This window comes from Cuculus canorus, chromosome 3 (assembly GCF_017976375.1).
Source record: "Cuculus canorus isolate bCucCan1 chromosome 3, bCucCan1.pri, whole genome shotgun sequence".
Lineage (NCBI taxonomy): Eukaryota > Metazoa > Chordata > Aves > Cuculiformes > Cuculidae > Cuculus > Cuculus canorus.
In genome coordinates this window covers 104,706,516-104,732,458 of record NC_071403.1, presented here as the reverse complement: position 1 = coordinate 104,732,458, position 25,943 = coordinate 104,706,516, and the positions used below count along the sequence as shown (strand labels likewise).

The 25,943-nt window shown below is 46.1% G+C and overlaps 1 protein-coding gene across 5 annotated transcripts in view; it reads left to right on the top strand.

The window, feature by feature from the left end:
* LOC104062220 (uncharacterized) overlaps positions 1-23,241 on the top strand; it is a 59,700-nt gene extending 36,459 nt beyond the window's left edge. The window contains exons 6-7 of one of the 5 annotated variants that reach the window (XM_054063061.1): positions 8,230-8,280; positions 20,836-23,241. In XM_054063061.1, coding sequence (XP_053919036.1) covers positions 8,230-8,280; positions 20,836-20,964 — 180 coding nt within the window. In that variant the 3' untranslated portion in view covers positions 20,965-23,241. Of the gene's footprint in view, positions 1-8,226; positions 8,281-20,835 lie in introns of all 5 variants that reach the window. The other 4 variants (XM_054063060.1, XM_054063063.1, XM_054063062.1 and 1 more) reach the window with 4 other exon arrangements.
* Positions 23,242-25,943: the final 2,702 nt, after the last annotated feature.

Below are 25,943 nucleotides of genomic sequence, written 5' to 3'. Positions count from 1 at the left end.
GGCCCATTTTATCTGTGCCTAAGGGGACGGGGCTTCTGTACAGATCCAGAGCATATCTGGTGATTGTATTATGCTACAAAGGTGGCAGAAGAACAGTAGAAAACCAGTCACTTACAGAAAAGGCAAGAGTCTGTTTGCTTAGACCATAACTGTCTTAGTAGGTAGCTGTGTTTGCATTAGCTGTGGCTCTAGTGCGATATTCAAGGAGAAATTAAAAAAGCAGCCTGTAATTTGAATAATTGTATCTGCTCTGTGGGCCTTGGGGATTGTGGGAATTTGGATGCTCTGCCAGTGGCAGACCTTGCTGGCCACGCTTGGGTTCACGCTCTTCTTTGGTGGGCACTGACCAGGCTCAGCAGCCTGGTGCCACTCTGCGGTGATCACCTGCTTATCTTTCCAGATTGAGATGCAACTGGTTTGTACTTCTTTAGAGAGCAATCCTTTGTGGGATTGACTTGCTGTTCTGCCAGCTGAGTCAGGGTCATTTTGTGTTTGCTGTAGGCTCTCATCTATTTCTCTTCAGCAGTTCCAGCTGAGCCCCTCTTAGTTTTGCACAAAATGAGGTGACTAATGACACCATGTTGGAGGGGATTTTGGTGACCACAGAAGTTTTTTGTTGTTATTTTAATGGTCCACCATTGCTGAGTGTGTGATCCCAGGCAAGCCCCTGCAGTGGTTTTTTTGGTAACTTTGTTTTTTCTTTTTTTAATTTGGATTTCTTCTCAATGATCATTTAGTAATCAATATTTCCTTTGCTGCCCTGTCCAGAAGCACTAAGTGGTCAATGTTTTTACTGTATGGAGGCGATGGATTTGTGGCATTTGCTGGCAGAAGTGCTGCCTGGAAAAGCGGGGCTCCCCTTTCTCAGAAAGAGACCTTTTGTGATGTGTTAAGAGACCAGATGTGTTGATTTTTTTGAAGGCGTTTCAGACAGATTGAGGATAAATGAGGCAAAAAAAAAGCATTAATGACTAATTCAACTGAATATGAAAAAGAAATAACTTTGTAAAGAGTTCAGAGGCTTTTCAGGATATTCCACAGTATCACCACAGCTTACAGACTTTGGATGCTGGGGTTTGTTTTTGTAGGAGGGAAATGTTGGCCAAACCACTTTGAATTAGCCTGTATTTTAAAGTGCTGTAAGGCTGTTTTAACTTCTGGTGGAGCAGTCTTAAGGCTATGACAGATGATAATTGTAATTTAAGGCTGTGGCTGAAATATAGCCCTCCTGGTGCTGTGCCGCTGCAGGGGCTGGGCAGAGCACTCGCATCCACATCTGGCACGTGGACGTGCTGGGTAGTGGCCTTGCACCCCTGAGCCCAGACAGCGGGTGCTCCCCTGGTTGAAGGCTGCATAGAGCGATGCAAATAGAGTACCCTCAGGTGATTGCTGGGAAGGCTGCCCCCCTTGTTTCTTTGCTGATTAAAGTCATGTGTGCCTGAGAGCCTGAGTGGGGCTGGTGTGTGGGGGTAAGGTCAGCTGGAGTTGCTTCAGCTTTACAGCAGTAAGGAGGAGCCTGTGACCTACTCTTTTTTTTCATTAGTTTTTGTACTGCGGAGCTAAAGGGTGATGCCCATGCCTTAACAGCACTGCTCGGTGCCAAGGAATTTGAAAACTCAGTCCAAAATCAGCCTACAAAATAGCTTTAAAAGGTTTTTTTTGTTTGTTATCCTCCTAAACTGATTGGGAGGGCAGACCTGGCATTGCCTCTGCAGAGTACTCATCATCATGTTGGCAAAAGGACAGGAGCCATGGGCCTGGTTCCCTTATGCCTTGCTGCATGAATGTGTAGCATTAGTTGCTTGGGTAGGAGATGTCTACAAAAGCAGAGGGGACCAGGCTGCAGTGTTTTAGCCCAGAGATGCCTGGAGCTGTTGCATCTAGAGCCACCCAAAGCTTCAGCCTCACTGTTGAGCTCTGCCCTGGGGCTGTGTGGGGCTGCATGCCTGGCTTATGGAAGCATTGCCTTTGGGGGTAGCTGATCCCTTTCCTTTAATTCAACCTATGCTGTAAAAAGGGCCTTGCTAAAATCCCCCACTTCACTGGTAGCATGAGGCTGATGCTGGTTTGCCTGCATGCGTGTGTGCCTGCTCTTTGGTGGCTAGCAGCTGTGGGCCTCTTGCCCCTGCAGCCCCCTGTGCCGGCTGCCTCGTGCCACGCGGTGGGACGGAGGTGGGACTCGGTCAAGCAGAAGCCTACAGCCGCAGTGTGCCACACAATAGCCACTTTGTGTAGCAGCCTGATCTCATCTGCCCACTGCGCTGCAGCTGCACCCCTGCCCTGCGCCTTAACCCTCCACACACTCTCCCTGCTGAGCAGTGGTGGGGCAGGGACAGGCTTGTGGGAAAGCTGTTCTTCCTGGCCCAAACCTGGCTCTGGGGACGGGTAGGGAGGGAAGCTGGACAGGGTCTTTTGCTCTCAAATGCCTTTCCAGGAGAGAAGGGCCATAGGGCTGTGCTTGCTGGGCCAGCGCGGCATGTGTACTGGGAGTGGCATTGAGCTGGACCTCACACACTGACATTGCCTCTGCACCGTTGTGTGCTTCACCTCCCAGTCACACGAAACGTATTGTTGAGGCCCCTTCACCCTTCTATTTATTGAGCCGTGGAGCTGTTTCACTGCCTGTCTTCTTTTTTTTTTTTTTTTATCTTTATGTACATCGCATCACTGGGCATAGTTTCTCCCTTTGCATCAGACTTCTGCTATGATTTAGAGTGTATTTTCGCCTCTCATAGTAATGTTTCCTCATTTGGTTAATTTTCCAAACTAACAAAACAATGTCAGTCTATTTGTTTTTCTGTGGTAGACATTCAAGCTTGGTCTGCCTTATTCCTGGAAGACTCCGGAAAACTGGGAAACTGGCTGGTAGGGTTAACAGCATGGAAGTAAAACAAGAGTTAGGAGCTGATGAGACTTTTTCTTAAAACTAGATCTGCTTAGAACTTTGTATTCTGTTAAGAGCTTTAAGGTATCGGCAAGTGACAGATCCATACCTGCAGTCAAAGTGCAGAGGCCTTCTGTGGAGCATCCTCAGCAAAACTAACGAAAGGCAGATTTCTGGCCTGCTTGATGTTCTTCTAAAAATCTGGTCTTTGAGTCAAGTTACAGTAGAGTTACTGAATACAGAGGTTTTTAGATTTTAAAATCTTATTAAATAAGTGAAAATCCCAGCAGAATTCTTCAGTTGTAACAAGCTGATTGTATATCAGTATGTAGTATTTGATGAAGTGTGCTGATTTGTTGTATATTAAATGATGAGTGAAACTGAACTTAGAGTTCCTGTGTTGTCTTGCACAAAATAGGATAAGCTGATTTGAAGAAAATGGTAGTAGTTAAACTACATCCAACTCTAGATGGACCCTTAGATTTAAAACTACACCTGGATAATAAAATTAAATAATAATAATAATAACAATAATAATAATAATGATAATAAACAGTAGACAAAAGAGCTGTTTCTTTGTCCCATGGAGGCAGTGAAAATAAAATCATTCTAAAAGTAGAAATGTGCATATAAAAAGAGATGTTAGATGAAAGGTGTTTGTTAATATACAAGGTGATATTTTTGCATTGTACGCTCAATTGTTCAAACTCTTAAATATTTGAAAATTAAGCTGTGATGCATGCCTTTAAACTGTTCATTACCAGAGTTTTAAATAATTATTTTTGAACTGCGGTAGTGTGACATAAATTCATCCTTCTTGAGAATTTCACTATTCCTAGAATGACCTTTGCATTAAAAATACCTGAATTTTCATTGTTGATATATATTATAATCATCTGGGTGATGGGTTTGAATACAATAAATAGTTGTGGATACGGTAGCTTGTGTGCATAAGCAAATACATGTGTACACCATTTACCCTCTGGGTTAGCTCAGAATTGCTTACGTCACTGTTAGAGGACTTGGAGCACTACTGCTTAACTGGAGAAGTCTCCTGAAGCAAGGCTGGACTAGAGGGCTGTGCTCTGAGAATTGTGGTTCGTCTCTGCATTTTGTGTGATATTTTGATGCGGCAGGGATATGCAACAAAGCCACACGTGCCTCTTCAGGTGTTCTTTGCCACATGTCATTCAGTAAATATGTAACCATCTAAGTGATCACTTCCAGTCCCCGTCACTTGCATTTGAATCCAGGTCCAGGTTGGAGAGAGTCACTGGGTTATGAGCATTATGGGTATTTTTGTAACAGGGAGGTGAGACCGGTGGAAGAGTTCTTAGGCTGAACTGACTCTGCTGTTTTCTGGGAGTTTAACCCCAAAATGTCCCAATTCAGCATTATTTTTAGAGCAAGACATAACTCTTGTGCCCTCAAAAAGATTTTCCACATTTCCTCAGTCATGCCATTTCCTCCTTTTAAGTAGAAGCCACGGCAGATCATAAAATAAACTTTCCTTCATGCAAATAATAGCGTTCCCAAGCTGTAGGTTTCACCTCTGCTGCCAGCAGTTATGTCTGAGACCAACAGGAGGGACTTTTTAATTGAAATAGGGAGGCTAAGCACAGACGCTGCCTGTTTTAATTCCATCTCCTTTTCTGCAGGTGGAAGAAATGGTCTCGGAAACCAAACCTTACGGCTTATTCTCAGTTCTGCTACTAATATTCTCCATGACCTCTGGCAAATCTCTGCTCTTCTCCTTGTCATAGGTCCCAAAAAATAACCTGGCGAAATAAAATTACACTTCCAGATTGGGTTAGTAGTTAGGAATAATCCTGGGGTTACTAAACTTATATATGTTACCTTTCTTGCAGGCTTTAGGCTACTGCAAGTCATGTAGCCAAATAAATGTTATTTCAGCTCTGCCTTGTATCTATGTAAATAGGAGTTAATGAGTTGCTGCATCTCATGGCTGGCTTGTGACGTGAAGGTCTCCAGAGGGAGCATGAGGAGAGCCTGCCCTGGAAAGTCCCTGGCTGTTGCTAGGCAGCACTGCACTTTAGCTTCCTCATCTGAAAGTCCGTGCTCAGGTTTGGCAAGGAAAGGGAAAACTGTGGGATGGAAAACCATACAAAGATGCTTGACTTAGTTTTTGTAAAGCGTGGCTTTACTATGCGCTGTGCAGAGTGGTGTGCCTGCAAGTGAGGTGGAAGGAATTTAATTAAATAGAATAACATTGGGTAACTGGCCTTCTGTTTATTCCTTCTCAGCTGCAGGATCATGTGGCTGGCTTGCTCTCTGTCCCTTTGTTTTGTCTCTTATGACAATCTTGGACCTTTGCAGGGAAGTGAGAAGAGTGCAGCACAAGTGAACTTACTCAATTTCCAGTCCAAGTGAAAGTAGGAAAATGCAGCAATTCCAGAGAGCATCCTCTGCTGAGGTTTATGCTTCACTTCCACAGTCTGTGGATGAAGGGATGTCATGTTTTGATATTACTACTAAGGCAATCAAGAGGCACACCAGAGATCACTATTAACTAACAAAAATTGTTAACGTAGGGCATGCTGCTCTTGCTCCGCAAAGCAACTTCTTTGAACCACAGTAATAGTGTAGACAGTGGTAAGATCCTCATGATTAAAGTTCATCACAATGGCATCACTAAATGAGCACCTCTGGGTTTTACCAGAAGCGTAGGACTTGGGATACAGCTGAGCACTTGAATTCCCCTTGTCTAGAGTCTGGCTGGTTGTCCATCCACCCATGGGGCAGTTCAAACTTTTCAGTCAATCTTTGTTGTCTCTTGTTCTTCCTTAAGTGTTTTAATAAAAGGCTGGGATGAGTAAATTTAAGGTCTTGCTGCCTCTGCTAATTCATAGTTGTGAAATAACTTCTTTTGTTGCACCCCAGTGAGGTCATCGGGGATCTATGCATGAGACCTTGCTAGACATTGGACCCCACTGGATGGCATTGGAAGATGTTTTACTTGCTTCCTGGATGACAGACTTGTGGTTAAACATACCTTCCTGCTTTCAGCAGATGATCCCATAGTGCCACAGCCTCACTCCATCTTTGGGGTTTCAGTCAAGTACCACTGTAAAGCTCAGCTTTACAGCAGTATGGAGAAGTTGAGAATCTTGCCCAAAGCCGTGCAGCTTGTGGTCAAACAGGATGCAGCAGTGTATGTCTCACTATAACAGTGCTGTTCCCCTAAAGGATGGGGCTTGAAGTCTGGAGTTGTGATTCTCACTTTCACTGCTTGACCCTACTTTATCTCACACATTTTATCCCACCAGTGAGCTTGTGGCTTGAGCTATCTTGCTTACCGTTCCACATCCCCACCAGCCAACATTTCACATAAGCCTAGATGAAAAGCTTACACAGAGACCAGAACTTCTCAAGACCTCACAATTCCTCGCTTTGCTCTTCCCTGCACCCCTGCGGTTTGTCAGCCCCACAGAGTTCTCCCTCCTCCTCAGTCTTTTTCACTATGTGGTTGTGGTGGGTCTTAAAGGTAGTAACCTTAGTAAATACCAACTTTACAATAACTGCCTTGGAGCCTGGCTGGGAATGGCGCCCCATGTTGTTTTATAGGAATTCCCAGAGAATTACTTGCTTAGTTGGATAACACAGGCTTGGGTTGGTTCAGTTCAGTAGTTCCCTTTGTCTCCTTCTACCTTGTTTGTGCAAAACCTGTTGGGTCCTTTTAGGGTAGGAACATTGGTGCTGTGCTGACAAGGCAGCCTGTGCTGCCAGGTTAGACCTGGGGCCAGAGGTGTGAGGCAGGGCTACTGTTGAGACATTTAATGACTAATGAAGCATTAGAATTCATCTGAAAATGATTAAGAGAAAAAGCTCAAAATGCTTGCAGCACCTCCCTTTTTCCCCATGCATCCTTGGATGGTGAAATGCGCTTTCCTCAGGCCCAGAAATATCCATGTACAAGTTTCAGGATTTGCTGTGGTGCCTATCTCTTTTCCAGACATGTAAGTGTGCCGAGGGCTGGATTTTAGATCCAAGAGGCTGTTGCGCATAGAAATGGTGGTTGGGTCTCCAACTCCCTCTCCAAATTTTGGGCAGCTGTGCAGATTGGCACTACAAAGATATGCCCATGGTGGGTAGAATGACAGTAGACAGTTATCTTCTACTGGAGAAAGAATATATGCTTTTACCTGAGCATTGTCTTCAGTTTGGGTTGGTTTTATTTCTCTTCTGAGTTTTTGGGGGTGGTTTGTGTATTTTGATTAAACTTTTTGGGTTTCCCAGGCTCCCTTAACTGTGTTGCTTCAATGTTGTCTGTAAAAAGCAGGAAGACCATAAACAAAAGGAGAGAGACAGTTTACTGTCTCTATTGGTAAGATGGTGAGATGTCTTTCCTCTGTTAAGAACTTAATCGGAAAATCACCTCAGTTGCTTTGTTTAAAGCTTGTGTGTGTGGAGTGTTTCCTCACACTTCATACAGCTTTCCAACTGGAATAAGGTAGAAACCACTCAGGAACTATGAAAATCTGTTATTTCTTTTGAAAACTGACAAGATTTTCTAACACGTTTCCATCACCAAGTTTTTCACTTTGAAAAATGTAGTTTAAGTATTTTATATGGAAAAACCTGTTCTCTCTTGAAGCCTTTTTCTTCCACTTTGAATGTTCTTTTGGAAATTTTTTGAGGGGAAGGAATGATTTTATTCACTTGCCAACTTGCAAAGTGCTGCCTCAGAACTGGGCCAGAGCTGCGACTCACCTGTTTGTTTCTGTAGTTACAGAGTAATTGCTGGTTTAGGTATATCTTGTTTGCTAAGTGAGGTTCATGTGTTATGACATCTTCAGTGGCTCCTACAATATATAGCAAAAGGGATTTAGGACTGTGGGCTGGTGCTCTTTACCTCTTTTTTTTTTTTTTTTTTTAGTTTTAAAAACATAAATATAATGAAAATAACTGTTAAATAATGAGAACATCCACATTTACGTTAAATAGACTATTTTTCTTCATAAAAGGAAGATAAATTAACCTGCTTCAGAGCAGAGTCTAAGCACTAATTGACAGAAATTGGGAAGAAACTTCCTTTTAGTCAGTTGTTCCATCTCTCTCTCTCTCTGGAATTATCATACTTTCTTTTGAAACCCAGAGTATCAGCCACTGCTAAAGGACTCTGCAGGTTGGGCAAGACAGTCTCAGATTAGATTGATTTACTAGATCACCACCTCTGGTAATTCTTAGTCTTTCACATCTTTCTTAACCATCCATCCATCTTGTTTGCTAATTAAATATTGATGGAATGAGACTCTGCAAGCTCACACTTTCTGTTCCTTCATGGTATTGCTACTAATCCCTGGATTCTACTTCTCTTTCAGAAGATGCTGCTCAAGAAGAATTGTGGAGCGAAGACTAGAATTATTAAAATTCGTGTAAGTTGTTCTTTTCTGGTGCAGTTCCTTCATCTTTCCACATATATCTAAATGTGGTGATTTTCTTTCAACATCTACACCCAAAAGATTATTTCCGGAAGTTTCCTGTGGCTTGATCAGCTGCATAACAGAAGTTGCTAGTCTGGAGTATGGACTGTAGTTACAATTTAGGCTCGTTGCTGATGAGGCTAATAATACATTAGCCTTTCTGTTTTGGAGACTAAGCTTCCTTGCAGTGGAAGTCTACATCTTGTGGTGTGAGCTCATGCAGTTATGCATAGCTGTCCTGTAGGGTGTCATTTGGATCCTCCTTGACCAAGGAGAGTGCTGAGCTGAGGTAAGAAGTGGTGTCTGGTACTGGTGGGTAGCTGTGGAAAAGGGACTAGCTGTGTGGTGCTCTGATATTTACAGAACTGTGTTGGATGTGGGACTGGATAATGGCAGATGAGAGCTAGATTGCTCAGATGGCTTTGCAGCTGGATTGACACAGCAATCTCCTGTCTGAGCATCTCCTGTTCTTGAGCACACACACGCTTAGAAGGTTTACTCAGTTCTCCTCCTTGTAGTTCTTGAGTCTTTGTCTGTAGTACTACATTTCCTGATTCTTCAGCCAGCCCTGTTTCCTTTGTGGGTATCTTGGCTGTCTTTTGGTCAGTGCTCTATGGTACTGTGTGAGATGTGTGCATGACCTTGCACACTTCAGCCAAAACAAATGCCTCAGTGCACTGAACTCTGTATGGTCCTCCACATAATTTGCAATAACAAGGCAAAAATAGGTCAGCATGAAGAGAACAGATAGATATCCTTTGTGATAAAACTACTGCTTTCACTGCAGTAATTATAGTCTTGTAAAAGGAATGATTAGTAGACCAGGATCCTTCAGGGTTTACACCTTGCTCAGAAGGAAATGGGACTGATGCCTTTGTGTACCTAGAAGTGCTACTGTTTATGGGCATGTTGTTGAGTGCCATTGCCTGTCACTGCTTTGTAGGCAAATTTGGTATTTGAGGGGAGGAGGAACAGGTAGGGCTGGCTAGATTTGTGTGCAGAGCTGACTGGTATTTCTTCAACTCCTCATATGCCTTCTGCCATGGCACTTCAGTCCTGTCTTCCAGCAGCCCCACAATGACCTGATACTTCTGACTGCACAATTAATACTGATCTATTATGTATTGTCTTGTAGTCCCACATGAATTGTTTTCAGTGGAGCTGTCTCCTCCTGTGCGCTGTGAGCCCTTCCCAAACTCTGCCTGTCCTTCAGATCTACTCACAGTCTAATTTTAGTGCAACTTGCCTATCATGTTCCTTTATCCCTGCCCTGTGTACTTTTGCTGTTTTTTATTGGGTGTCTCTGGATTGCAGCTATTTCCAGTGCTGCTTGGTGTCAGTCCCCTAGTCCCCGAGGTTTCAGCAGTGCCTTGGTGGTGTGGTTTCTTCTGGCACCTTGAGCTCATTATTGCGGCTTACTCTTGTGCCCCTGGAGAATCTGAGAGGCAGAATTATCCCTTTACTTCCTACTGAGCCCATGTCAGCTTGCACTAAAATAAACAGCAGAAACTGAGAGCACACCGTTCTGACAGATGGCACAGAATCCACGCTTCTCTGGCCACCCTTGGCAAGCTGGGACAATGCATCTCTACCTGAGCTGCTCATGTGGTTTTCATGACAATAGTATATGATACTTCACAGTTTCTTGTTGGTCTGTCATGGTGGTAGAGCCATTAGGTGGAGGAACGTTTTTGCTTCTATTTTCAAGGGATTTTGAGTACCCACTTTTGTGTACCCAGCTTAGAAAGGTGGCAGCGGGTCCCTGGCAGGATACATTGCCAAGGTGCCTTAACTCTGGGAGCAGGCGAGAGAGGCCAATACTTCTGAAGGACGATGCTGTGCTCTGATCATATAAAAGGAAACCTCAGTGGAGCCAGTAAGACATATTTGGCACAGAGTTCCTTCTCAGTGTTGCCCAGCAGCAGGACAAAAGGTAATGGGCACAAGTTGGAATGCAGGAAGTTCAGATTGCCTGGAGAAATTGTGGAGTCTCTGTCCATGGAGACACTCAAAGCATGCCAGGACATGGCTTTGGGCAACGTGTTCTTGCCGACCCTGCTCTGAGAGGGGGGGTCAAATTCACTTATCTTTAGGGATGCCTGCCAACTTCAACCATTCTGTGATTTCTAGCTGTTGCCCAGTATTCAGTAATGGAGTCAGAGCACACTAGGAACTTTAGTTCATGTGGGAGGGCTGTTCTGAGGCCCTATTTAATGTGACCTTTTGCAAAGGATGGTAGTAGGAGGCAAGGTGAGGGGCTTGATTCTCTTTTTTTAAGGGCCTGGTGAATCAGGTTTGGTGTTGTGACTTTGCTGTTGTGGTGAGGCTCAAAGAAATGAAGACAGATCTCTCACAGCAAATGGATTGATGAGCTGTTAACGGGAGGAGCTGGGCAATGGTCTGTGTATCTGAACAAGAAACCATGTGAACTAGTTTGCTTGTGTCACTCTAGCCCTGAGAAGCACAAGTGCTCCTGTTTCAGCATAGGTAAAGAGTGTGCAGTCTTTCTGAACTGAGATGGGCAGCAATGTCCAGACAGCATACAGTTGGATTGGAGATGCAGTGAGTGAACTGATCAGAGGAGCAGGCAGGCTACTGATGCTTTTAATGCAAGGATCCCTGCTTTCTTCCCTCCAGTTCTGCTGCTGCTCAATAGCTTGAAGAAAGGGTTATGCTTATTCCCTCACATGTGAGGACTGTCATAATGACCTGCTAGTAACATCAATGAAGAAGTTTCATCCTGTTCTTATTGAGAACAGTGTCTCATGTGGTTGTGAGATAATGTATACTTTTAAAAATCGCCTGCTCCTGGCTGATATTTTGGTTGCCTTGATGTCTTAGGGCTGTGCTGCCCTGTCAGGATGCAAGATATCGCTCCCTTATGCATCATCCCAGCTATGCTTTTGCTCTCTTTTCTGCTGGAAGAGTCTCCCATGGGAAGGTGAGATGGAGGAGCAGTGTCTTTGCTGTCTGGCACTGAAGCACAGTTTCAACCCTTGGAAATGTTCATAATCCTTTGAAGTCTTTCTCAAGCAGGTGACCTAGGCTGAGTTGTGCTTCTACATGTGCTGTTTTAACACTAAGGTGTCACCTTGTTGTTCCCTGTACTTTTGCTTCCCATGGGCTAGCTTAGGTGGTGCTAGGCTACAGCCTTTCCACTTGCTCAGCAGTTCTTAAGCAGGATGATGGGACAGTAATGTGACAAGTCTAATAACCTAGACAGATTAAGGTAGAGAGATTAATAAACTTCCAAAATGTGCAGCAGCTCAGTCATGTTTGAAATTTTTTCAGGAACAACAGCTATGAGAGGTCAGGGCCTGCAGTGTGGAGAAAACAATATTAAAAAAGAAAACAATATTAAAAATGTTTCCACTCAGTAACATATACTGGAAGAGGAGAATCGGCCCCTGTGGGCAGGCAAGCAGAGATAAATTGGAGGTGACAGCATATGTATGAAGTAGGGAGTGGTACATGATAGGGACATGTAGCATATGTTAGCAGTCAGTGCAAGGTAAAGGGTAGGCATGGCCCTACACCAGTGTTGCACAGTGAGGTGGGCAATGTGTGTGCAGACCTGGTCACTGGTTCCCCAAAGTGTCAGCCAGCGTAATGTCAGGAACTGGAAGCAAGGCAATGGGGCTGGGTGAGGGGTACATGCATGAGTGTGGTATTTTAGCATCCAGAGCATGTTTGTGTGGTGCAGTTGGGTGTTGCGTGGAGGCACTTCCTTAGTGCTGGAAGAAGGATGACCGCGTGCACATGTGCTCACAGAGTGTAACTGCTGCTGCCCTGGACCAGACTTGATCAGCTGTCGCCAGCTGTGAATTCGGAGATCCATCTTGAGAGTCTTTCTGTGCCACGAGTCTTCAGTTCTCCAGGCCGCCTTGGGATGAGGCTGACAAGTCTGTTACCTAGTCCTGTTCTTGTTCTTCCTTCATGAACTTCTTCATGCAGTCTCTGAATGGGATCGTTGGAGCTAGGATTATCTCAGCAGCAGTAGGTGGGTAGCAGACAGCTGGCAAGCCCCTGGGTATTTTGAGAGCTCTTGTTGGGACAGGCAGTGAGGGAGTAAGGATTTTAAGGCCGATCTGATAACCTGGCTGATCACAGAGATGTTTTCTGCTATGTAAAAATAAAATTGGAATTTTAAATGAGAACATAAACCTCTTGTGCTCTTGCCTTGATCTTATCAATGTTGAGAACACCCTCCACTTGGACAGGGCCCAAATCCCTGGAATGACTTCCCTTGCCTTATCTCTTGCATCTGCTTCCTAAAAGGCCACTGCAGAAGCCTGATGGATTTTCTTCTCCTAACACAACAGACCTTTTCAGCTTTGAGCTGAGCAGGAGGTACACTGACCTGAGCCTTCTTGGCAGGTGCCTGAGTTATTCACAGGTGCGAGGCTTACTAGGTGACAGAGCAGTATTGGTGCAGACTGTGGTACGGGCTGTACAGCATAAAGATTTCTAAAAAATCAGAGGACTCAGTATGTGTATATACACATGCACACACGTGTGCTGCCCCTTCCGTTATAGGCTCCTAAGGTGATTTGCAAGCATTGCTAAATATAGGATCCCAGAGGCAGATAAGTATCATGATTGCAATTTCAGAGTGAGTTAAACTGACAAACCAGCAGAGAATCTGGCTTGCCCGAAGAGAGACAGTGTGAAGAGAACTGAAGGCTGGGCTTCGATTTTGAGACCATGTTCCTTGAGCTGTGTCCATTCATACCATGCAATCTAAACAGCTCTGATATCTCAGGCAGCAGAGATTGCAAACTACAGTTTGTTAGCAGTGTGTCAGACGCTCACGGTTGTCTTTAGTATGTTATTGAGTGTCTAAACCTGAAGCTGCCCTTCAGAAGCAACAAAAGAGATTTGGATCCATAGCCATTTGCATCTTTGGGTTGCTTACTGGGCAGAGGCCCTTCATGGAGATTTTTAGCACTCCAGGTCCTTTGGTGGGTGCTTGTCTCTTGTTGATGGGCACACCTCTGGTAAGCAAAATGGAGAAGGTCGTCTGTTAAATGAGACCATGAATATCTATTTGCTTATTGGGGAAACCAGCTTTCCACATACTCCTCCCAACCCAGCCACCAGTACGCCTGCTGAAGGTCTCTGTAAAGCAATAGCTGGCCCTGGAGAACCCAAGCCCTTGGTCTGAATAATTCCTGACAAAAGATTTTGTCCAGGCTTTCTGCAGTGTGAAGAAGGATCCAGTGTAGCTGAGGTCTGTTATAAACTATCCCAAACATCTGGCTCCAGACATTGTTTTATTTAGCATTGCTTTTATTGGATTTCATGGCAAAGGCTAACCAGCCCTCAGCCTGTCTGTAGCAGCCAGAAGAGAGACTGTCATGTCTCCCTCTTCTGCTTCCTTTAAAGAATTTTTATTGCTGCCTGCTTTTCATAAATTCCTACCATGTATGCCCTTACACCCGTTAAATCATGTAAGCGCTTACAGAATAGCTATTGTGGAATAACCAAGAGGTCTGTAATCCAGACAGCACCATGGAAGTAGTGAGTAGCCGGTGAGTCAGGAGGCTGACATCCTGTTTTCAGCGCTGTCCTTGCTTTGTGATCTGATGTGGGTTGTGAGTCTGGTTTAAGAATGGGGGGATGGAGACAGGTAGAAAGGAGGTTAGGATTGAGGTGCAGCGCAGTGACCGACGGCTCCTGGGACAGCCTTGTGTGTTGGTGGTGGCTGTGATTAGTGCACTTTGGTTCAGGGTGTTGGGAAGTGGCAAAGCGTGTTTCACAGAGAATGGGACAGAATTGGGAGGACACACCAAGGAGAGGAGTAGGGGATGGTCACAGTGGCTCTGTCACTGTTTCCTGGCAGAGCTTTAAGTCTGTGATGGCGGATCAGGCACATCTTCTACCTCCATATCCAGGCCCGCTGCAGTTGCTGCTTAGTTCGCGTGGCTGTGGGAAGCTGGCACCCGTTCCTTCACCTAGTCCTCAAAACGGTAATCCTCTTTTCCCACACACCTCTCCCATAACATACCCACTTCCTGTGCTTGGCTTCCACAGCTGGGGCGGTTTGTCCAGAGGCAAGTGCACTGTGTCAGCATGCGTTTGCAGCCTGTTCATGCCAGAGTAATTAATACTCACTTTGCAGTTTTAATTTGGGTTCCCTTTAAGTTGAAAGCAGTGCACTGCTCTGTGCCAGCCTGCATGGCTGGAGGGAATCAGGTTGCCCTGGCCTCATGCAACCTGGAAGCTGCAAATGTCAAAGTACGCACCACATGCCAGCTCTGTACCATGGTACCTGGGGTTCCTGGCCTGAAGGGAGGAGGACTGCCTGTGTCTGTGCTTACTTGGAGTTCCTCTTGTGCCCACATCTCCTTCTGTTTAGGCACACACAGACCCTGTGGTATGTGCAGGAACTGCTGCAGATGTTTGCAGGGAAGGACGGGCCATTTCGTATCAGAAATAGGTTCATTCACTTGTTCCCAAGAGATGTGTGGCCTTCCGAACATGATCTTCGTTGGGGCCCTGGAGCAATTTGTTACCCAAGTTCACCAGGGAGCACTGATAACCTGCCCCTCTGAGTGACCCACCTCTCCCTTTTCCTCCAGCAGCCTCCTAGCTTCATATTGCCACATAGGCAAAATCAAGGCTTCCAGACAGCTTTCTCAGACGCATATCAAAGATGTGTGAGAGGGAGGAGAAGAAAGGCTTATCACACTGGTGGCCGTAGTTGGAACTGGCCTATTTCTGCTTTTGGGCAAGTGACCAGCAAGCATCTGCTAGGCCCTTTGAAGTGCTTTCCAAAAAAAGTTCAGTGTTGTCTGTCTGGTGGTACCTCTTTAGGTCTGGTAGTTGCCATCTGACAACTCTGCACACATTTGCAAATGTTTGATAGAGTTTTTAATTTTGATTTTTTTTTTTCCTTTCTAAGAAGAACGGTGATGTATTTTTAAACTGTTGAACTGCTCTTTGCGATGTGGTTGCATGGAAGGAAGTAGGTGTTAGGCAGCCTTGTGATGGTGGAGGAAGTCAAACATTTCAAGCCTTTTAGGGATGGGTAATGGAGAACACAGGAAAGTGGTGCTAACTGCAAAGTTTTGGTTTCCTTGTCAGAACAGCATTTTGAGTTCACTTGAGGAAGAGAAAGAAGTAGTCTTAAAATGAAGGTCTGTCATTGACTGTCTTTTAGCCTGAAATTAAACTGCATGTGAACCTGGACTGGGGGAAAGACTTCCAGGAGGGAAGTGGTTTGTCTTTGAAAAGTTATTCTTTGTGCTGCTCCAGGTCTGTGACTGGAATAAATTGTCAGAGGCCCTATTGGAGTTAATGAAGAAGCAGTTAAAAGCGAATTGCTGCTCAACTGGAGGAGCTGGTCCTGCTTGTCAGTGACTATTTCTTGAAAACTGTCTGAAGCGAGATTGTAATTGAAAGGAAATCACCTCTCATCAGAAGGTTGAAACACCTAAATGTTAATTCATTCATCCTGACTGCCTGGCTGTGGTATATGTATTATGTACGGGAGAAACTGAGGGACAGATGATGGGAAGTGGCTTGGTCAGGACCATGTCTGGAATTACAGATGTAGCTAAGAGCAGGCTTGAGGCCTTGCTTTGCTCACAGCTGATGGTTTCACACATCAAAGTTGAAGTGTTGCCAGTTTTTTATCTAGCCACCTGGCAGGGATGAGAGGAAGGAGGACAAAGTGGAATTAAAAGGAGTGTACCTGTTAATGCTCCACTATGGAGACTGAGAGCCTTTACTCTCTCTGAGCCGTGCCTGAATATTGGTACTTCCTCTGTCTCTGTGCACTCCTGAGCAAGGCAGCTGTCTTTGCCAAGGCTCTTCTGGAGATTTATTCCTTTCCGTGCAGGGCAGTAGTGGGAATCGGATGCACCTTTACAACTTGCAATTACATGGTGCCTTTCATTTCAAAGGACTTCTAACAAGTGAGTCTCCAGACTGCAAAAGGATCATTCACCCACCACTGAGAGGCATCCACCACTGGAAGGCAGCATCCTTTAAACCAAGCACAGCAGCGTTTCCCAACTGCTGAGGCCCATGCTGGTTAGGGAAAGAAAGGACTCATATGCTGAATCGGCCCTGAGGAGGGGATGGGTTGGCAGAGTGCACAAGCCGATCCAATTTTGAATCCCATCAGGATACTAGAGCTCTTATGAAAGAGGACCAAAGAGTATTAAGCAGGGCTTAGTTTTGTATCACCCCTAGCCACACCACTCCCTTCTAAGACATTGTTGTGTTAGGTAACTTCATTTCTCCTCTCCTGTGGGGATTGTCATTCCCACAGCTGAAAGCACGCTTGGAGCTGCGCTTGCTTTTGCTTTGTCTGAAGAAGAGAACTGCACTTCTGTGGAATCAAGTTCAGAATTAAGTTATTTCACAATCTGTCTGGGATATTTTCCCAGACTTCATAAGGGTAAGGGATGAGTTTCTAGGAGGAACGTGGGTTTGCATTTAATTTATCATTAACCTGTTCGCCTTCATCCTGTGTAGTTTTTCTTTGCTGAAACGTACAGTTATGTTGCAGATGGATTTAAGGAACAGTTGCCCATTTCTTTCCTTCCTGAAGATTATTAATATGATTGAAATTCAGCATTTCTTCTGTGGTGTTTAATCTTGCTGGTTGTCTTTGAGGCACCTGCATCCAGTCGCTATTTGTACTGGCTTTAGGTATGCTTCTTTGTTAATGTGCTTGAGATACATTTGAAGACTGGTTGCTTTTTTACCACCTGTATTTAATGGTGCTAATGCAATTGGTGACTTCAGTAGAGGTTTGCAAGAGTATATATGTAGGTGTTCCTGTACAAGGGAAGAAGAGTACGTCTGGGTGCACACTGACAAGTATGTGTGACTGAGTAGTTGCTTGAAGCGTGTGTAACACAAGCTAGCTCCCTTAGAAGCTCATCTAACTTAGATGAGGCTTGCAAGGAGACAGCATGGGTGCCTGCAGGTACTAAAACTAATTTCTGCTCCAGTCAGCTGTACAAGCAAATGGTGAGCTGTGCTCTCTTGGACTGTCCCCTGGATGCTAATGGAGTTTGGGCCCTGCTTGGCTTGAGTTACCATGTGAGTGGACAAGGTTTTTATGAGCAGAGACAGCTCTCTTTGTGATTTCCAAGTCAGGAGGAGGTCTGTGTGTACATGGAGGGGTGTGGACAAGTAACTAAGGAAGTGCATGTGTACTGGGGAGAACCTGAGGTGTGCGAGAGCAGGTGAGCGTGTGCAAGTGAGCATGGGTGTGTGTGACAGAGCATGCATCCGAGCTTGTGCACCTTCCTGCCAGCATCTGAGTGTTTGTGTCTCAGGCTGTCTTCCAGCTGTGTAAATACATTGCTTAACAAGTTGAGGGCTCTGGTTAATGATTGCCATTAGTGCAGGGCCCATATTAGGCTCCATTTTATGTGAGTTACCAGCTGCCTGGATGCCATTAGAGTGAACGCACGGGCCGTTAATGTCAAGCATGGAGTGTTTGCACTCCGAGGAGCCTCTGCAGGAGCTGTCCTGGGGTTGCTCAGCAGGCAGTGTCAGGCAGGTTTATGGCAAGCTCCTTGGGGGCCTGCAGCAGCAGCAGCAAGTCTTAGCCAACCTGCCCTTTCCCTCGGGTGCCCAGCACCAGCCCAGGATGCCTGCGACATCATTTTGACTACAGAAGGTTGTTAAGACACTCGCCCAGACTACAGGGAGACAGCTGGCCTAAGCGATGGGGTGGGGGGAATGCGTTCCCCTCTGGCAGACAGCCTTATCTGTCTTCTTTCTGGGAATATATCTACAGAGTTTTGCCTTGTGCTGCTCATCAGAGCCAGACCACCACATGCTGTGATCCCAAATGGTGTCGTCGACTAAGCCAGATCAGGTCTGGTCATCCCTTGAGCAGGATATGAACTCCGAAGAAAACATGCTCTTCTGCAACAAGAGAGTGGAGTGATTTGGTGCTGATGCTCTTTCTTCCCTTCAGCAAGGTCCCTAGCAGAGGTGCTGCCCTGTTAGTTGTGGAGTAGGTGCAAGACAGACCCATACAACTCAAGGTTATAAATAACTGCAAATTAGTCATGGTGTTGCCATGAATGAGGGCAATTGCATTAGTGCTTTTCCTGCTGCTTCCAGCAGCTGGACACAGGGCCCTTCTCGCTCTGCCCTTGCCTGCTGATATGGTGGCTGTGCTGTCGTAAGCCAGCCATTATCTCCTGGCCACTTGAGAAGGTGTTGTGATAAAGAGGCAGGATTGGATGCAGTGTAACCCCCTATGAATCTCTGCATCCTCCTGTGTCTTCTCGCATCCTTGTCTTTCTCCTGAGCCTTTGTTCTGTGCCCATCTGTCTTGTGGAGTCCTGAGAAGACTCTCTGCCCCAGACACTGGCCCCAGAAGAAGGCCCAGAGAGAAACCTCGGGGGGCCTTCCCACCCAAAGCCTGGTGAGTTTTGTGGATGACTTCCGTCTGCCCTCTGGACCTGTCTTTCCCCAGCCTCTTCTCCATCTGCTGATCATCAGAAATGAACTGATTCAGCTGCCTTCCCTAACCCTGTCTGGCATTTCAAAATGGAGGGGGCTGCCAGGTTCTTTGTTCCTGTTCCCTCTTGGCACTGGCAGGGGACCTTCTCTGCTCTGGAGAAGGACAAATGTGCTGATTTATTCTGCCCCTTAGCTTTGAATAGGGGTTGCTATGTTACCCTCCAGCTCTGAGGCTTGCCAGAGCACACACCATATATAACCCCACAGCAGGTGGCTATTGAGTGAAGGCCCTTAAATCTGCCCCTCTTATTTCTTATGTTGCTGGCCAAGGTGTCAGGGGGATGTAGCAGACCATGATTTGTTGGCTGAAACTCCAAGCACTGCTGATGCCAAACACCATGTTGGCATTTTCTATTCTCAAGTGCCCATCTTAATTTGCAGAGGAGGTACCAACTGAGCAGAAACACGCTATCCACACTGGCTGTTAGAGAGGTCCTTTCTGACATGAAGGCTGCCCTGTGGGGCTCAACTGTGACCAAGATCCTGGAGGCAGAGTCTTCCAGATCCTGCTGCAGTGACAGCAGCACCTGGGACCCGGCTTGGACGCTTGTGTAGCTCTCTCTGATTTGGCATGAGTGTTTGAGTCAGCCTGACCATTTGAGCAGCTTTCTTGGAAAAGTTGCATGTGCTTTCCTGTGATAACAAGTTAAATCCCAGCCAGGATGGAAGCAGGTGGCATCAAAACATCACCTTGCCGTGCTGGTATGTGGTTGCAGCAGTCCGATGGACTGGATTTTGAGATGCCAAAAATGAATCGCTGTCTTAGAGGAGACTGCAGAGTTGGTAATTGTCCCTAAAAAGCCTAATTCTTTGAGGAACAGTCCCTTAGTACAGACTGAGCAGGGGAAACCAAGGCCTAGAAGAGGTAGCAGGGAGGCACATAATACCAGAGTACAGTCCAGATTTCTTCTCACTGGGGTTTTTTTCTGACCTTCATAAAAACAGTGGTAAAGCCCTTTCCAGCAATAATGGGAGTGAGATGAGGGTAGAGAACACTTGCACGAGTTTCTGAGTTGCTGAATGTCCCAGCATGTGCACTCAGTAGCTCACACCTATCCTTGGGGAATGAACTCTGCAGGATTATGATTAAATTCTCTGCTGGCCTGTAGAGCAGTGAGACCACCTCTCCTGTCCCAGGAGCATCTGTGAAGCTGCTGTCCCACAAGTGCTTCTAGTTGCATAAGGAAAGAAACAAAACAAAGTACCCAAGAAGCAAAAGAAAACAATTCTTGTTTGAGTGTAGTCATGTCTTTATCTTTGTAATTCCTCTGGAGATCCACAGGTCCCAGCACAGCCTAGTGGGTAACGGCATTTCCATCCTGTCTTGTAGTGAAGGGAGTGATGGGTATCTGCTCTGACAATGCTCTGAACACCTGAAGCAAAGGGGGAGAGAATGATCTTTGGTGGATGTGGTATAAACCAGGCTGTGAGGCTTTTGGGTGAGATATTTTCCTCTGAGCATCTCTCAGCCATTCCTCATTGAACTGTGCAGTGTGGAGCCAAAATTCTGGAGAGTTTCAGTGTGTTTGGGGGTCTCTAGATTAAGAAAGGATGATTTGTAAATCCTCACTCGAGAGCTGTTGAAAAACAGGACTGAAGAATAAGTCTTCAGACATGACTTGGTTTATCCTCTAACTCTAAAGGTGTAGTAGATCCTCCTTCAAGGACAAGAGAATCTGAATTTAGCTTTTCCATGTGCTACCTCCTAGCAGTGATGCTGTTCTGACTCTGGGACTCTAAATGTATCACCGATATCCTGTTTCACTTAGTGGCTACTAGGCGGATCCCAGGGACCTTAGTCTTGGAGTGGGGGCTATGTGTACTTTTTTTTTGTGAGGTAGCAGCAAGGGCATGAGCTTATTTTACTGCTTATTTTAGTGCCATTTGGTGCAAGTACAAGCATGACCACCCGTTCAAGGGGGATGTGACAAAGCACTTGTGGCAAAAACTTCAGTGTTGGCAGCTTATATGAGCACTGACTTAATCCCTCTTTTTATTCCTCTGCAGAGCATCAATGGAGGCCGCCCACCGCCCCACTTTGTGTATGATCCATCCACCTTTGCCTTCCGTTCCCTCAGCACCTTGAAGCCGCTGAGCCCAATAGGTCCAGTGGAAGAACCATCATGTGCCTACTGAAGGAGTTTCTCCAAAATCCTCAGGAACTATCAGCCAACCACCTGCCTGGCAAGGAGAAGGGGAGGTGGCAATACCCAAGGGTATGGGTGGGAGAAGATGGGGACAATGACACATCTTTGCAATACAGGCTCTCTGGCAGCAGGGAACATACGGCTTTGCAGCAGTGCCTGGTTTTGTGCTATTGCCATCTCTGAATAGTGGCAAAGGGAGATATTTTTTTTTGTCTTTCAGGGCAAAAGAAACCAGTCAGGTCCACAATTGCAAGGGCAGCCACCAAGGCAGTATCAAACACAGGGAGGTGGTAATTGAAGATATTTGTGAGGGGTTCAGGGGCTAGTGTGGCCTACATGGCAACAGGGCTGAGTGATCGGAGTGTGAAGCCAAGTCCAGTCAGTTTCCCAAGAGTACCTGAGTCTAAACCTGCTATACCCCTGACCCTTCTTCCACTCAGAAGTGAGCTCAGGATTTGAGACAGAGGCTATACTGGGATGCCTGCAAAGCAAGAAGATTCCTCTCCGAGATTGTTCTAATTGTACTTCAGGCTTTCATGAGTGGAAATCCCTAGGAGAGGGAGGTGGCAGGGGATAACTGGCACATCTAGCTGCATGTTCCAGCTGGTTTGCTGGCAACTCAGTGATATTGTCTAAAATGGAATTGAAATGGGAGGCATGAATCTCCCACTTGTAGAAGGGAGGTTAGAGTAAAACTCCAGAATGGAAGGTCCGTGTTCAGCCATCCAAGAAAACATAATGCCTGCCCTCAGTCCTCTCAACATCATTAGAGAGAACTTGGGAGTGACTTGGGGGTCTCCTTTCTGCCGAGGCTGTCTGTGTTCTGGGATATGGAGCACTTCTCCATAGCTGCCCTAACATGATACTGAAGCTAATTGCTGTCACCAAACTCAAACATAATGTTTCCAGCAAGCTTTCCCATCCCCTGTTATGCCAGCTATTAAATTCAGGTAGGCTCTTCTTGTATCAGTGGAACAAGTTATTTCCAGATGTAGCATACAGTGGGAGAAAGAGGTCTCTGTTTTGTGGCCACCTGTTGGTGGAAGAAACAGGAGGGGAGTTCAAGTGAAGCTGTGGGACATTTCTCCATAGACAGTCATTAAGCAGTTAGGAACCCTTGCTACCAGTGCAGTTTGACTGGGATCTGACCTTAAGATGTGTATTTCGTGCCACAAGGCACCAGCTAATAGAGCAAGCTCTCACCTCTCTTGGTGAGGCAGAGGAACAAGGCATTTCCCCTTGCTGCACCTGCTAGAGAGAGTAATCTCTTTGTCTAGGTGTCCCCCCACCTTGAGCCTCTGTCTGGCTGAGTGCAAGGGGGAGCGAGTAGTTTACTTCTTGTCTGGATCAAGATGAGCAACTGTGAGTAATATAAAACTTTTGTTTCTAAATCTGCTCCAGTGTGGAGGTCTTTGATGCTACTCTTTGGATGAGACCAATGGTCAGTCCAGCTGCCAGTAGGAGGCCACACAGTGAACCAGCATTCATTGGTGCTTTCTGGGCCCTTCACTGAGACCTTTGGGGAAAGCCCAAAGGCTGTGTAGAACTGGGGGCCTGAATCCGCCCCCCCTGCCCCTCTCCATCCCTAACCACCTGTCACTCAGGCAGGCAGAGCAGCTGGGCAAGGTAGTGAGGGGAGATTTGTCCTGATGCTGCCCCAGCTCTGCCTGCTCTTTGGCTCCAGACTGTCACAGCTGGGCCATCCCCTGCACCACCACCATCTCCCAGGGGCCACTTGTGTTTGCTGGTGAGGTAGCTCTGGCACAGCATTGTGATTCTCTGCAAGAAGTCCCTTCTTCCAACAGTGGCAAAATCCCCTGGTGATTCCTCCTCCCCCTGTAAAGACTCTGCTTATCTTGTTTTGATGGTACACCTCAGCTTTTTAAACTGCTGCCAGATCAAGCTGACTCGTGCAGGACAGGATGCATTACCCCTTCGGACCAAATCCTTGTGCTCAGGAAAAGGGACAGCCGTAGCCTGGTACCTGTCTGAAAAGGCACATTCCCCCTGCTAATGGCTGGGATGGCACCCCTGCATGGCCCTGTGACCCTAGGCTTTGTTCAAGGAGAGCTTCGGAGATGCTTGGCGCCAGAGACATGTTTCTGCCAGCAGGTGTGGCAGAGGCTGGCTTCCCCTGGGGTGGGAGTGGGGAGCAGGGATGTCCTGCCAATATTGTTGCCTTTTAGTACTTTTGTAACTTTTCTGTCTTGTCTTTTTTTTCAATCAGAAGGAAAAATAATAAAAAAAAATACCAACAATGAATTAAAGTGTAACAGCTACTGTATTCACACCTCTGGTGGGTCTTGTGCTGGGTGTTTGTGGGCAGCAGTATAGGAGGGGATGGAGTAGAGTGACCTATAACATAGCACTGCCAGTCCCAACCATTCCCAAATCCCAAGCCATGTCTGCAAGAAGACAACTTTGAGAAAAAACTACTAAGAGCTTTTCTAAAATAGATGCCAAATTCTTTGCATGTAAGAAGAGCTCCCTGTGCAGCTTCTCCCTTTCAGGCTAGCCCTGATGTGGTGCGTTGGCCCTCGCTGGTGCTTTCCTCACCAAGAAGGTGATTTGGCTTTTGAGTCATCTGCCTATTGTGGGGGGATTGAATGTGACCTGGCTGGAGGTTCCCATCCCCAAACAACCAAAGGGTGGATGACCACACAGCTGGTCTTTGGCTTATAAGACTTACTGAGGCTAAAATTATATCTCTGTCTCAAGATTCTCAGCGGTCCTTTTGCTTACGAGCTAAGCACTTGTGCTTCTCTGTAACATGACTAGATCTCACCTTCCTCTATATTTTGCTCTACGACTTCCATCTGAATTATTAGTCATGTGCATTCCCCACCCTATGCTCTCTCTTTGAGCTGGTTCCAGTACTCCTAGCTCTCTATCTAAACCAGCATCTCACAAGGCTATTACTTATGTCCCCTTTTTCCAAGCCCCCTTGGAAAATTCTAGTATAAATTCCCTTAGCAGTCCTAGTTAGAATCATTCCCAGGAGGCCTCTTCTGCCTTCCCTCCAAGCTCTGATTTCCTCTAGGCTTCCTGCCATTTTTCTTATCGTGAAATCCTCCCTGCTCTGTCAGCTGCAGCTCATTGTTAATTTGCCTTGGCCCATTTTCCAGGGGTTGTAAAGTGGACTTGCTGGCTTCCCTGAGCCCTTTGCTCACTTAGTCCCATACGGAATTGTCTTCCTTTGTGATGTTTCTTCCAAAACAGCCTCATTGCTCCATGCAACCACCTTTGGGGCCCTAGATGTTGTTCACAACAATGGTGGCTATTATGGCTCCACAAACACAGATCATCCATAGGCTTCTGGCAGGTTAAGCATGTTTATGAGTATATGTTTGCAGAGAGAGTGATGTGTTGACCTTGTACCAGCCAGGCTGTAGGCACTGATGCTTACCATGCTGAAGCCAGAGTACAGCAGGTGGAATAGTATAAAGCTGGCATAAAGCTTTGCAGTGTGCAAGTCAGCTAATTGGATGGGGTAAGCTGCGGTGTCGAGTTGCTTCTGCTTACCTCTAGGGTTCCTGGAATGTGTTTGGGTTAAGTTCAGTCACACCCACCCCTCATCTATCCCTGCAAGCTCATCCTCTGAGTTAAAGACAAAACAGCAGGTTTTTTTTTTGGTAAAACATGATGATAAGCCTTGATATAGTGAAAGCTGAAGCTAAAAGAAAGCAGGTTTCTGCTTTACCCAGAAAGTGGGCAAAGAAGGCAAGATATTGTCCTCATTTGGATGCTACACCCTGGCCTAGGAGAAGGGTTTGCCAAAGACCATTGCAGAAGCCATCAGCAGAAAACAGAGCCAAGCTGTGGTCTGCTGAAGGCTGTTCCTTGCTGTAGCCACTGCACCCTGTTGCCAACTCTGGCATACATCAGTGTGGGGCTGCTCACATCTGTGGCCTCCAAAACACCTTGAGCAAACACTCCCTCTACTGCTGGAGCAGGCAGGTGTGCTGGCTGGGGTGCGAGTGAACCACTTTGTGAGCGTGGTCGGCTTGGCAGAGGTCCCTCAGGACCTCTTCTTCGCTGGAGCTCCCAGATCCAGAGTTGGTCCTCCCACCAGGTTTGGGTCATAGCTTAGTGAGGGAGCCTGGAACTTCTAAGTTGAGATCTTTCTGTGCTCTGAGCCGATCTCACTCAGAGACGTGCAGGTGTTTCCCTTCAGAGCACAAAACAAACCCTGTGAAGAGAGGAAGACTGCTGTGCCAAAGCGCAGCCTGGGTGCACTGAACTCAGCTGTGTTAACCATCTGCAGGAGGGTGAATGGGGACAGGTGGCTGTTTGAAGAGCTTGGCCACAGCTTCTCTGTGATTTAAGTGGAACCATTTAGGCTAATACTGTTTTCCAGTTAAAGTAAATTAATTAGGTTAATACTATGGCCTTATATAAATGACAGAGGGGAAACTAAGCTCACAGCAATGACAAAGTGAGTTGTTATACACGTACCCTGAGACTCTGTGAGTCCCTTCGCAGCCAGCGCACAAGATTGACTCTTCTTGTGTTGTCTAAGCATTTTCTTATATGCATGTAGGTACACACAGATGCAAATTTCTGCACAGATGAAAAATACAGAGACATAAATATATATGTGCAGAAATCTCTGTTCTCTTACAGTCGCCCACAAGCAGGGTGCCCTGTGTTTACCTGGATCTTTGTTTGCCAGGGCTCAATGTGAAGCCCACCCGCAGCACACTTGCCATTTGTGTGGTATAAAGCATGATGATGCTTGTGGAAAATACACCTACAAATCCATTTCCAACTGTGTGCTGAGCATTGACCTATCTGCCTATCTACCAGATCAACTAGGAAAATGGACTTTTGTCTTTAACTCAGCTGCTGCTTGGGCCAGGGTTCTTGCCCCAGGCTAGATGGAGGCCACTGCAATGTAGCTTGGCACAGAAACAACTAAGAAGCAGAATTTCCAGCTGGACAGACTGTCTCCGTCAAACAACTTATGGC